Genomic DNA, 12,254 nt, shown 5'->3' on the forward strand with positions numbered 1-12,254 from the left:
TTTATCAATTATACATACTGAAAGAATATAAATGAAGATTCTATTGGATGTGATAAAGTATGAAGCTTTGTGTACATTTTTTGAAACCAATGTAGGCAAATTCGAAGACACGGCAATCCAAGTAAAGATTTTATTAACAGGAACAAAAAAAAAGAAAGGAAAAACGATTAATAATAATAATAATAATAATACAGTATGCATATAGTCAACATAGATTATGAAAATGCTTCTAAAAACGTCAATATAGAAGAATGTTACTCCTCATCTTCAGAATCAATTTGAATTGTGCCCGTCCTACGTAACGGTCTTCTGGAGGCCGTCGCAGAAGGAGGATGAGACGAAATGGCGTTAGGTTCGTCTTCTTCGTCAACATCAAATGTATTCTCGTTTCTTTGCAAAGCGGAATTAAGCCGTTCTCCGAACTGAGGTATTTCTTCATCATTATCTTCTTCTTCATCGTCAAGTAGCATAGACGTAGACCTAGAACGAGAATGTCGTCCTCTCTTAGTAGGACGATTTTCGTCTGAGTACTCGTATCGTTGGTCATCACTTTCATCATGAAGTTCATCCAGCTCTCTAGCCAACTCTTCGTTTTTTTTATTCTCTAATTCTTCCGGATCGAATTCGTCGTCGACAGAGCCCGTAGCCTCTTGGTCATCGCTGTCTACTAATTCGGCTTGAGACGCCGAATTAGGTTCATCTACCTCATCGTCTGGGACAACAAATTCATCCTCATTACCATCAAAAGGGGATAATTGGCTAGTGTTGCGATTGTCAATGAATTCATCGTCTAGGTCATAGTCTCCAGCACCTGAAAAATCAGATTCTGGTTCTTCTCCAAAACCGATCCAATCTTCTGGAATGGCTGTAATCGGAGGCCTCCGAGAAAAGTTTGTCCTTCTTTCTACCCCTTCTTCACTGCCTCCGCTTCCGACATTTTCGTTATCCCAGAACCATTCTGGTTCTGAGTCAGCTTCATCCGAAATTTGAAACCCACAATGGTCGCAATGATACGGATTCTCCAACTCCCACTGGCAACGGGCGCATCTCAACACTCCATCTTCCGCGTCTTGGACAATGCCCGTGGGATACATGGACTCTGTATCTTTAAATATTCCATCAAACAAAACCTCTTCCTGGCGTTTTGACGGATCGTCTCTTGTCTTCAGCAATGATAAGCTTGGATCCACACTTGCGATAATGCCCATCAAGTCATAGACGAGATACGCTGGCGATGGTTGGGTATGAATCTTCTGGCGACAAGTAGGACACGACTTTGAAGTTTTCAGCCAGTTCTTTAAACACTGCGCGATTTCGTTAGTTACTAATGTCGTTTTCAAACAGCATATTCAACAGGGTTGTTCTATCGTCAAACGAACGAATAAAATCTAAAAGAAAGACGATATAATAAAACAGTACCCATTAGTAGAAGCTCGCTTTCATCGAATGGCTTACCTCATAACAATATGTATGTCCACATGGTGTTGTAAAAGGTCGTTGTAGCGTTTCTGTACAGATGGGACAGTCGATTGTTTTTTTTAGTCTAGTCAGAAACGAAGGTAAATCTGTATTTGGAGCTATGTGAGTCGATTCATTCGCTTCACTTTTACTATGGAAATTCCAATGGCCTCTTTCATCCCCTTCCTGATTTGTTTTTTGGTTCGTGAAAGATGCTGAACTGGGTTCTTTTTTATCCATCATGGTATCCGAATCGTTCTCTTGTATTACCATAACCCTTGTAGGATATAGACTCTCTAATTTTCTTTTGTCGCCTACAAAGCTGGCCACTTCTGTTTCAAGTAAACAAATCAACCTTTTCACAGCGTCGACAAATTCCGTTCAAAATGACCGATGGCTTCTAAAATCTATGGAAACGCTTCGTCCTTTTCTTACCAACGTTCTTCCCAGAATAGCGCTATGTTGACGATCATGTTGATGAATTTCCACAATTCTTCTTCATAAACCGTTAGTAAATTACCGTATTCTAATTAACGTTTAGATTTAAAATACGTTATACAAATTATCGACACTTGAGCGTTTCGTTATATCCTTACAACAACAAACGATTCGAATGAAGTAGTAATAAACTTTTTCAGTGCGACAAATCGATTCGAAAAAGTTGAACGAAGTTTATGAAAACTTTGGAGAACTGGTAAAAATAAACTATTCAATATTATTACTTCAGTTGTTCTTGTCTTCTGATTACAATTTACCAGTTTTTCGTTTCGTTGACAATTACAGTATACGTATTTCAGAGAAAAAAAATTATTTTTTAATAAAATATGCATTTATTTTTCTTCGATTCAATCCATTAACCATTTCAAAAAAAAAAGGCAAAAAACTCTTTGAATCGATTTATAATAAGTTCGTATCGAACGTGTATCAATTAAACAAGAAAAACATAAAAATATCACAATTAGTAATTATCTGAAAAATTTTGTACAAAGTAGAAGGATTTAGGGACATGCAATGCAAGGTTCGATAGTGTGCCAACTAAGAAGAACTAATGGCACGATGAAGGAGAAATGAAAACAGCAAGGAAGGGGAAACATAGGAGAAATTTTTTTGTCAGAACAGATCCTATGAATTATTAATTAATTAAGCAAAGCGATCTTTTTGGTCAATATGAGCAGCTTCATGCTTGCCTGCAGCAATAGGGCTGCTGCTTCCGGCGGAGCTGTCAACACTGTCTTTTGAAGCTCCAGCGTGTTCAACAAACTTGGAGCTTTCTCCACGAACACCACGAGACTTCTCAAGAGCTTCGTCTTGGTGTCGGGAGTAGTCTCCAATGTTCTTGGGACGGGGCATCCAGGGTTTGGCACCCGAGGTATAAACGAGATTGATTTCTTCCAAGGTAAGACCCTTTGTCTCATGGGCGAAGAGGAAAATAATAATAGCACCAGTCAAGTTGCAAGCAGCAAAGACATAACCGTATCTGAAGCCGATGGAGTTGGTGATGAAGGGAGTAAAGAACGAAATCAAAAAGTTCCAAGTCCAGTTACCCGAGGTAGCCAAGGCAGCACATTTGGAACGGTAACGAATGGGATAGGATTCACCAACAATAACGTATGCTGCAGGAGCCCAGGTTTGAGAAAAGCAGAAAATAAAGAGACAAGAGAAGACAATCATGACAGCACCTGAACGATGGTTAGAGGATCCATCAGGACGCTTCAAAGCCTTGTCACCAACAGAGGCGTAAATGAAGAAGCAAATTGATTGCCAAACACCACCGATAATGAGAGGGTTACGACGACCAAAGTACTCTAGGACGAAGATGGCACCAAAGGTACAGCCAAAGTTGACGGCGTCAAGAATCAAAGCAGCCAAGAAAGGAGAGTTCAAACCGGTACCACGGAACACTTGAGTACCGTAATAGAAGAAATAGTTGTTACCAGTGAGTTGTTGAAGAGACATAACAGCAATACCAAGAAGAGTACGATGGCGAATTTGCTTATCGAAGACTTGAGACCAGGTGCAAGGACCGCCAGCCAACTCAGCTTCACAGTCCGATTTGATCATATGGTATTCAGCTTGAATGACTTCGTGTTCAAGAGGCAAGTCATTGTTCTTGCACATAATTTGCAAAGCTGCTTCATCTCTGCCAACGGAAATCAAGTAACGAGGAGATTCGGTAAGGAACAGAATACCGACAAGAGTAATGATACCCCAGAGCAAGTTAATGCCCATAGGAATACGCCATTGAGCAGTCTTTTGGAGTTTATGAGTGCCCATGTTGATGCAAGCGGCGATGAAAATACCGGCGGTAATGAATAGTTGGTAAGTAGTGACAATGGCACCACGCATCGCGGCAGGAGCAACTTCAGATTGATAACCAGGAGCAATTACAGAGAGAGCACCAATACCGAGACCAGTCCACATCTTTGCGACCATGATTTGAACCCAAGAAGGGACTGCAGTAACTTGAATAATAATACCAATCAAGTAAATGATTGTCCAAACAATGATAGAAGTACGTTTACCGATGCGATCAGCTAAAGGAGAGGAAAGAATACATCCAGTGAAGGATCCAATGTTGACCATACCAGTCAACAAACCCTGTCTCGCGGATGAATACGAATAAGTATCTGTTTCCTTGTCATATTTATCTGCAAATCGTGATTGAAAGTCGCGCATGTTTGTGATACCACCAATGGATCCTGTGTCAGCACCGAACATCCATCCGGCCATGGACACAAAGACCAGCATGACAATTGTCAAGACCTTTGCCATCTTGTGAATATGTTGCAAGAAGAGAAAAGAGCGAGTCTGTCAAGAAAAAGAAAGAAATCGCTAGAGTAACGAGGAGGAGGGGAAAGAAAAGAGACGAGAGAGACAGGAAGACCAACGAAAAGAATAAGAAAAACTTTCGCTAATGAAAAGAGGAGGGTGACACTTCAAGACCGCTAGACTTGGCTTACAAGGTTCTGCTGTAAGCTAAACAAGATATTATAATTTGGATAAAAGAAGCTTTACAGGATAAAGTTGATGAATCCAAACAGCGAATGCTGAAGAAAGCAAGTTACAAAGAAAGGAAAATGAAGTTTAGAAGAGAGAAAGACAATCGGTTACCAATTGTTAACCCTAAAAAAAGTTTTTTTCAAAAAACAAAGTTAGAAATCTAAATTTCTTGTTTGCTGATGAATCCATAGCCTGGGACCTTGATATATATATAGTAAAAAAATATACAAGAAAAACATCCAAGGGGCGGAGCGCGGGGACAATGCGGAGATTCCCTAGAAACCACTCGATGACATTACTTGGATGTGGGGAAACAAAACAACTGGTGTATTGGTTGTGATTGGTTGATCAGAAAACCTTTTTGAGCGAATTGTTACCGTAAACGAAGGCCGGGGTCCACCGATTGCAATCTAGACTATGGAAGAAAAGAATTAGGAAGTCAACAGCGAATGTTCCGCCGGGAAGCTTACAGAAGTTCCGGAATAGTGGATCGAGACATAAAGAAAAACAAGTGGTTTTTTTCTTTTTATTTCTGAAAAAATTCGAGAAAAGAAGCAGAGTTTTTTGTTTATTTTTTTCTTTTCTTTTCATGTTATTTTATTTGTGAATCCTGCAAGCGTTGTATGCCAATGAATTCAAAATAAGGTTGAGGACGTCCATTTTTTCTCTAATCATGGGATTGCTCGACGCCACATGAAAGGGTATAGGGTTGGGATTAGGTTGCCCAACCTTAGATGAACCAATCGAACGTAAGAGGCTGGTTTCTCCGCATGCTTGGAGACCTGCATGACGTATAGAATCTCCACACGAACCTTGATGGAGAAAAGTCGCAAAGTAACAAGCGAGTGATTTGTTGTTCACGCGATAGCATACCTTCCAATCTCGTAAAGGACGCTTTACGATAGCTTATCTATCCGAAAAAACAAAACAAGGTTCTTTGAAAAATTCAAATGCACCAAAGGAGGAAGGAACAGACAGTACAGCATCCCGCTACTGGGCTGAGTCGCACGCGTCTCTATGTTCCACTCTGTTCTAGTCGATCTCAATACGATATGGAATAAATACTACGATATATTGTATTCCGATTGTATGATGTAAATAAACAAAGCGGCGGTGGGAAAGAATGGTTCAATAAGAAGTTGCGAAATCATTCTTGACCATAGCTGACTATGAAGATGGTGTTGTGGTTAGAAGGATGAAAGTTCTTGATAAGTAATCAACTAGCGATTATAAAGCCTGCTGTTGTCGGTGTCTGTGAAAAAAGGTCTCATTGACCAACCTTTTTGCCTTGACACTCTATAGGTTGTATTCGTTTAGGAGGGAGAATGCATTATAAGAATTTTATCGTAGAGGAATAAGCATCTACGGCCACACCTAGGCGAAAACACCAGTTCCCGTCCGATCACTGCAGTTAAGCGTCTGAGGGTCTCGTTAGTACTATGGTTGGAGACAACATGGGAATCCGGGATGCTGTAGGCTTTTTATCGCTTCGTTTTTAATTCTTTTTCTTTTTTTTTTTGTTTGTTTCGTTTGTTCGTTGCTCTTTGTTAAAGCATATGGCTGGCATTTGCATCGGCATGGTCCTTTAATTAAGGTATTAATAGCGGTGGAAGTTGGAAATGCAATGACTACTCTTAAATTCAAGAACTAAAGATCTTCCTAGACTTATGAAACGAATAACAAAGATCAGAAAATAGAGTTTCAAACGAATAAATAAAAATAAGCAATTGAACCTAGCTATGCAGATACAATGACAATATCATCCAGTAATAAGCATCCTTACTTATCCAAGGTTGAAGAGATCAAGTAAATCAAGAAAACGGACGCCATTCAGGAGAATTCGTCATGCAAAATGCATTCTTAAAATAAATATGCAGGGACGAAATAAACATAAACACAAACACAAACACAAACACAAACATACGCAAAAGCATGCAGGAGAACAATCGAAAAGATTGGGCAATATAAAAATTAACTTTACGTATCAATCAACTCTCACTGTTTTCCACATCCCTAGACTGACCAGGTTCCCGCCGTAACCCTGGAGATTGTTCAGAATGTTCAGAGGACGGTTGCTCCAAAGTATTATCACTACAATCATTAAATTGATATTCAGGCTCTGATGACATGCTGTTTAATGGGATACAATTATCAGCCGTCAAGTCGTTTCTTTCTGACGGCATCCTGAAACCTAGAGCACTCGTAACAGCACTATTGATTCCAGAAAACAGTGAAGAACCCCCAGAAGCAACTAGAGGAATAAGTATAACGATAAAATCCACCAACACTAAAAGCATTCCATTAGTAAACAACTTTAAATTACAAATCCACCAGTTCACTTACATGAACAAACATATAGAAACATGTAGAAAGCCACGATGACAAGAACAGCTGCTACAGTAATCTGAAACCATAACCTTACAGATTCTTTCATTGATTCCTTTATAAAGGGGACAAGGTATTTGTAAGAAAACCAAAAGTCTACCATTACCGAAATAATAAAGCAGAAACTAAGCCGAGCAGTTTCATTTTCCTGTCTTCGTTGTGCTTCCGGGATTCTCACAATTTTTGCCGGCCAGAAAATTAACCACAACAATGCCGACAAGACATCTCGTAAAAGAATAAAGAAACCGTTTCCTTGCGCCATGTGAATAGAAGCTTCTTGATGTCTTCTTGAGTATGGTGGAACTGGATCTGGATCGGACTGTAAACGTAAACTACCCTTCTCCATATTGTCAACATGAGAATATGGGATTTCGCTGTATTTAGGTAAGCAGTTCTCAGAACTTGTAGAAGAGCTCAAACAAGCAACTTTTGCTGGTTCGACAGGTTTTTGATGTCCTTCCTTTTCTTTTTGATCCATTTTTGTTGAACGTAGCAGTGACTCAAAGAGTTACTCAACCACTTTTGCTTGATCAGTAAGTTACTGCGAAAATTATTGATTACAAAGTAAAAGGACCAAAAAGCGTGCAATTTCGAAAACAAAAAGATGCCATATCAATTTGGTTTATACATTAAAGTAGGAATGCTAAAAAGAGTCTTGAAACCCAGAAAATAAGCCCTCAATGGCAAAGACTAGAGCTTTGCAGAGGTGAAGCAGTCATCCAACCCATTTGACATCTAAGTGATGCAGTTCGTTAAAGAGACTTATCGATAGTTAGTAAGCGCACGCTATTATATATATTATGAATGAATGAATGAACAGTTGGAAATAGCTTTTGTTAGTTTCTAGTGTTTAATTACCATAAATTTATTAAAGATGAAAAGAAAATGCACTTGTCCGTACAATTTGTTTACCATAGTTCGACGTCGCATCTACAAACTTTCCATGTGTTTACGGATTTAAAAATAAAACTACGAAAATGGAAAGTGTTGTAGCTTTCTACTAGAATTCATTTAACCAAAGTCATTAAAACTTTTAAATCAAAAATACGCATTTTCAATTCCTTGTTCACATCATTCAAAGCAAACACCATGGTTGTTTTGCCAAATGTTCCTTTGTTTACTATTTGTAATAAACAGTGACTCTTTTGGATTATACTATTACGAGAAATCGCAACGAGGATGTGACCAGTCGGTGACATAATGTCGCAGCTTTTATGAAACGAGACATGCGAAAAGCCATTACCATGAGTCCTTAAATTTGTATCTTTGGTTTTAAAGAAAATCTTCATCTGTAAAATTTATTAGCTTTTTGAAACGAGGTCCAATTCCTATTTTTGAAGACTCTGCAACAACTGGATCCAGTTTCTACGGACTTTTGTTGGTGATTCTAGTGATTTTAATTAGATTGCAACTGCAGTTGTTAGTTTGGGATTTAATGTGGCATTGTAACCATGAAGAATAAATACACCTCTGTTTCAGACTCTGAAGAGTCCTTGAAAACGCTCACTGATGAAAAGTCAGACACGCATTCTGCAGATGGCACGCCTCCTCCATATTCAGGTACGATTATTGAAATAGAAAGGTAATGGTGTTTGTTATTGAGAGTTTTTACTGAGGAATTCTATTTTAAACTTGTCGACGATTGTCAATAAACAGGGCGAATACCTTCATTCTCTCGTATACAACGAAAACTTCAGCTGCTAATTCATTCGTTAGCTTCAAACAAATTTATCGATTTAGAAATGGCTGACGGATCCGCTCAGAATTCCGCCGAATTATCCGAAAATAATATTAGGTCTGACCCTTCGCCAAATAAACAGTGGTGGAAAACACATTTCATAGAAACAGTGACTATTATAACTATTATATATAATCTTGTTTTTCTAGTCATAGTTTTTGGTTACAACGTTTCTCCGTATTCGAAAACTTTTTATGGTCTTGCTGGCAGCTCTATTGGATCTATTTGTACTTCTCTCCTTGGTAAGTCTACAATATCTTGTTCAGGACCGCTCGCTAATTTTTAGCAATTCTTTATATCTGTCCGGAATGGTACAGGGAAGCTGGAAGAGCAACAAAGAAGTGCATTAAGAAATTCACACCAGCTGTATGTAAAGCGCTAATTACCCTGATAAGTTTGAATGGAGTCGGGGGTGGTGCTTTGAAACTAACAGGAGGCTTCGAATATATACATTCAGCCATGGTGTTGGTTGTTCTGGCCGTATTGAACATATGCTTGTTTGTTCTTCTCATTCGTAAGTTGCAATTTTCTATGAACCTTTCTAACCTCTTTAGGAAACCCAATTGGATTTGGAAATATGACAGTTATCGTTCCTACAGTAAGCGAAATTTAGTTTTGTTAACCTAGAATTTTTCATTAACCTTTCAGAACAACAGAATTAGCAGGAATACTCCACCTCGTAACGAAGAAACCGAACTTCAGCCTCTTGCTGAGCAAAGCTCTGAAGTTTGAATGTGAGTGTGAGTTTCACCGAACCTGCTTTCATTTTGTGTACTTCGCCTTCGACCCTTCCTTGGGATCATCCATGTCAATTGCAGTTCACCAAGATCCCTGTGTTCGTTGTCACAAAAGCTTGAATCTGATAAATCCAGTAAACTTTGATTGCTTTAATAATTCACTCTTTTACGATTTTCTAATTAGTTCACAGCACTGTTGTTTATGCATCGTTCATTTTTCTTCGCAATCCGAATAGAACATCCTTTCTAATGATTATTTCATGTTTTTGACAACGAATATTCCATAGCAGTGAAGTATTGTTTAACTCAACGCCGAGTCGCGTAATTGATAATGTCTTAGAATCGGCAAGGATGAATGTGAGTTTCGACAGTTATTATTTTCACAGTATAGCAAACACAAATCTTCAGATCTAAAGATCAGATGTAGCTTAACTCATTAAACTATCGTTCATTTAGAGAGTCAAATCAACGCACCGTGAAATATTTCAAGTAGGACCCAATTTGTATAAACTACATTTTCAACCCATAAACCCAAACGCTCATTTTAACACTCATTCTGATGCTTTTTCTACAACAATGTGAATCAATAAAATAGAGAATGACAGTTTGTATTCAAATCTTATTCTTATCATATTAAAGCATTCTCCATTCAACCATGATAATATATCACAGATCGAGCTGAGTAGGGATGGGATCTTCAAGGACATCAGGTTGGCACAACACTGAAGACCATCGACTAAAAAAAAAAAAAAAAAAATTGCTCATTACTTCTACAAAGCGAATCAAGGTCTACGGCCACACCTAGGCGTCCGATCACTGCTGTTAAACCATCTGAGGTCTCGTTGGTACTTTGGTTGCAGACAACATGGGAACCCAGGATGCTGTAGGTTTTCTATAATTTTTTCCTTTTTTTTTTTTCAACATCATTAACATTCTCTATATGCTTAATGTTCTAAAATGCCATTGCTAACCGATGGCAGTACCTATCTGGCAGGCAAAATGAACCCCCAAGTTTGAGTAAATGCCATGGAGAAAGTAAAAGATGAATGGAATTTTTTATTTGACACACACTACCTTTTTTTCCTTTTCCACTAAAGCAGCAGTACATCTGGACATTACTTCACTATTTTGTGTCGCATACCTTCTTTCAAACTAGTCACCAAGAATTGTCGATCTTTAGTAGACTTATATCCAGCTTTTGATGGATGACTATTGTTTTCAAATAAATATATATGGAAGCTACATCTCAAACTACCCTTGTTCACTAATATCAGTCGATTTTTTGTTCATGATGAGCACTGAAACTCCGAGAGTCAAACCTGTGGATGGCTACCTCGTTTCAGGATCCAAAACCAAAAGGAATTAGGAATTAATAGATAAAAAAGCACTAGTATTTAAGTGTAAATTAGAAAAAGTAAAGGATATTTGCCGAGCCTCGTCTTTTCGAAGAAGCAAACATGAAGAAACTGACAGGATATCTTCTTTAAACATTCATTTTATCATCAACGATCCAATTTGTGGATGCATAATTGCAATTATTTTGCTAGCTTAATTGTCAGCGCCCCAAGCTGGTGCATTAGGATCACCTTCATGAATGGGTTTAGGTGTTTTTCTTCTGAAAACCGCTCCTGAAGCAGTACCTCCAATGTCACCTTCAACAATTGGAGTGGGTGAGTCTCTCTTCACTATTTCGGCAGAAGCAATGCCTCCAGCAACACCTCCGTGAAGATTGGCAAATGTGATACATAGTACCACTAAGAGGATGCTAGTTAGAAAAGTGCGCATTTCGGCGAATATCTGAATAAACTTGATACGAAAAGAATTGATAACAATGGATGCTTATGGGATCGATCAATTCATTCACAATTAGAAATCTCGTCTTCTATATATACGAAGTATAGTACATGATTAAAACGTTGTCATCCTTAGCAATTTCCATAATTTCGTCCGAAATATTAACTGGAAAAAGCCATCAAAACTGATCGATGTCAATTATTTTCAAAAACACCCCAATCAAGTTATTGCGTCGCCACGTGATATAATATTTAATACTAACACCTAAGATTTAGTAATGAGTGATCTATGCGGCAATGCCCAACGAAGAGAAATTTGAACTTTTATTGGAGTCTCTTTGCAAATCTTGGAAAACAAAACTCATTTTCTATGTCGAGTCCGGGCCGGTTTACTCACTTGGCGAAATAAATGATGTTATTGTTCCATTAAGCTTACTATGAAATCAATTCAAAAAAGAAGATGCTCAAGTAAATTGCTACAAGCATACAAATCATTGAATGGAGCGATCATTCCATGTTTGCGCGTTGTGTAATGATATTACTCGCCCCACGATGATTCTAACAATATTTGCAAAGATCTGTACGCCTCATGAATAAATGCTTTTATCCTAGTGGATATCCTTTTCATAGGTAAAGTCATACTTTTGGCTTTTCTATCATGAAACCCAAAGGAAAATATCATTCATTAATGTAGGCATGTTAGAATTTCTCCATAAAACAACTTCTTTATCCTCGGATACCTCATAATAGATATAAAAAATCAGAAAAGAAGGTACTTTACTTTTTAAATTCATGGTGTTAACGAAGCTTGCTCTCATTCCTTGAGAAGAGCAGCAACAGCAAAACGCGCAAGAGAGAGTTGGTATCATGCATAAGTTTTGCAAAAATAAGTTTGGAGATCCTGTTGAGGTGGGTCTTTCTTGAATTGTCTTTTCGTTTCTACGAAACATCATTGGAGGTGCGATGTTTTAGACTGCAAAAGACAGTTCGGTGATTGTATACTTTGCGGCGATAAAGGGTATCACTTTTCATGAAGAGTGCTTTCCTATCATTGAGAAAATGCTTAGTTTCATTCCATACCTTGTAATGGCCGATGAAACAGGTTCCTGAAAAAAGTCGTTAAACGAACCAACCAGTTTACTT

At 38.2% G+C, this 12,254-nt stretch overlaps 5 protein-coding genes and 1 non-coding gene across 6 annotated transcripts; 2 read left to right on the plus strand and 4 right to left on the minus strand.

Moving 5' to 3' along the window:
* Positions 1-23: 23 nt before the first annotated feature.
* Positions 24-2,331, minus strand: SOCG_03721 (ubiquitin-protein ligase E3). Its single transcript, XM_013163631.1, has 2 exons — positions 1,456-2,331; positions 24-1,304 (listed from the first exon to the last, which is right to left on the minus strand). The coding sequence occupies exons 1-2, from the start codon at positions 1,729-1,731 to the stop codon at positions 255-257; spliced, it is 1,326 nt and encodes a 441-aa protein (XP_013019085.1). The 5' UTR covers positions 1,732-2,331; the 3' UTR covers positions 24-254.
* On the minus strand, positions 2,266-4,664 carry SOCG_03722 (hexose transporter Ght5). The gene has a single exon (XM_013163632.1). It carries the CDS (start codon positions 4,228-4,230, stop codon positions 2,599-2,601), a length of 1,632 nt encoding a protein of 543 aa, XP_013019086.1. The 5' UTR covers positions 4,231-4,664; the 3' UTR covers positions 2,266-2,598.
* SOCG_03723 (uncharacterized protein) lies at positions 4,609-7,585 on the minus strand. Its single transcript, XM_013163633.1, has 2 exons — positions 6,802-7,585; positions 4,609-6,745 (listed from the first exon to the last, which is right to left on the minus strand). Exons 1-2 carry the CDS (start codon positions 7,319-7,321, stop codon positions 6,447-6,449), a joined length of 819 nt encoding a protein of 272 aa, XP_013019087.1. The 5' UTR covers positions 7,322-7,585; the 3' UTR covers positions 4,609-6,446.
* SOCG_16243 lies at positions 5,823-5,937 on the plus strand. Its single transcript, XR_001202993.1, has one exon. It is a non-coding gene; the product is annotated as a 5S ribosomal RNA (ribosomal RNA).
* Positions 7,586-8,051: 466 nt separating the features above from the next.
* Positions 8,052-9,730, plus strand: SOCG_03724 (uncharacterized protein). Its single transcript, XM_013163634.1, has 4 exons — positions 8,052-8,823; positions 8,868-9,095; positions 9,136-9,179; positions 9,230-9,730. Exons 1-4 carry the CDS (start codon positions 8,586-8,588, stop codon positions 9,311-9,313), a joined length of 594 nt encoding a protein of 197 aa, XP_013019088.1. The 5' UTR covers positions 8,052-8,585; the 3' UTR covers positions 9,314-9,730.
* A 1,136-nt stretch (positions 9,731-10,866) lies between these two features.
* SOCG_03725 (uncharacterized protein) lies at positions 10,867-11,103 on the minus strand (the record flags this gene model as incomplete). The annotated part of the gene is made up of 1 exon (XM_013163635.1): positions 10,867-11,103. The coding sequence occupies one exon, from the start codon at positions 11,101-11,103 to the stop codon at positions 10,867-10,869; it is 237 nt and encodes a 78-aa protein (XP_013019089.1).
* Between the last annotated feature and the right edge of the window lie 1,151 nt (positions 11,104-12,254).

The sequence above is a fragment of the Schizosaccharomyces octosporus genome (genome assembly GCF_000150505.1).
Source record: "Schizosaccharomyces octosporus yFS286 unplaced genomic scaffold supercont6.2, whole genome shotgun sequence".
NCBI classification, from domain to species: domain Eukaryota; kingdom Fungi; phylum Ascomycota; class Schizosaccharomycetes; order Schizosaccharomycetales; family Schizosaccharomycetaceae; genus Schizosaccharomyces; species Schizosaccharomyces octosporus.

What these genes read in the sequence shown, in the direction of transcription:
- SOCG_03723 (XM_013163633.1), bottom strand. Translation starts at nt 7,321, where the DNA reads ATGGATCAAAAAGAAAAGGAAGGACATCAAAAACCTGTCGAACCAGCA. An exon ending in GTTTCTATATGTTTGTTCAT is followed by an intron (nt 6,746 to 6,801) that starts GTAAGTGAACTG and finishes GAATGCTTTTAG; the next exon opens with TGTTGGTGGATTTTATCGTT.
- SOCG_03721 (XM_013163631.1), bottom strand. Translation starts at nt 1,731, where the DNA reads ATGGTAATACAAGAGAACGATTCGGATACCATGATGGATAAAAAAGAA. An exon ending in GACATACATATTGTTATGAG is followed by an intron (nt 1,305 to 1,455) that starts GTAAGCCATTCG and finishes GAAATCGCGCAG; the next exon opens with TGTTTAAAGAACTGGCTGAA.
- SOCG_03722 (XM_013163632.1), bottom strand. Translation starts at nt 4,230, where the DNA reads ATGGCAAAGGTCTTGACAATTGTCATGCTGGTCTTTGTGTCCATGGCC.
- SOCG_03724 (XM_013163634.1), top strand. Translation starts at nt 8,586, where the DNA reads ATGGCTGACGGATCCGCTCAGAATTCCGCCGAATTATCCGAAAATAAT. An exon ending in TATTTGTACTTCTCTCCTTG is followed by an intron (nt 8,824 to 8,867) that starts GTAAGTCTACAA and finishes GCTAATTTTTAG; the next exon opens with CAATTCTTTATATCTGTCCG. An exon ending in TGACAGTTATCGTTCCTACA is followed by an intron (nt 9,180 to 9,229) that starts GTAAGCGAAATT and finishes TTAACCTTTCAG; the next exon opens with AACAACAGAATTAGCAGGAA.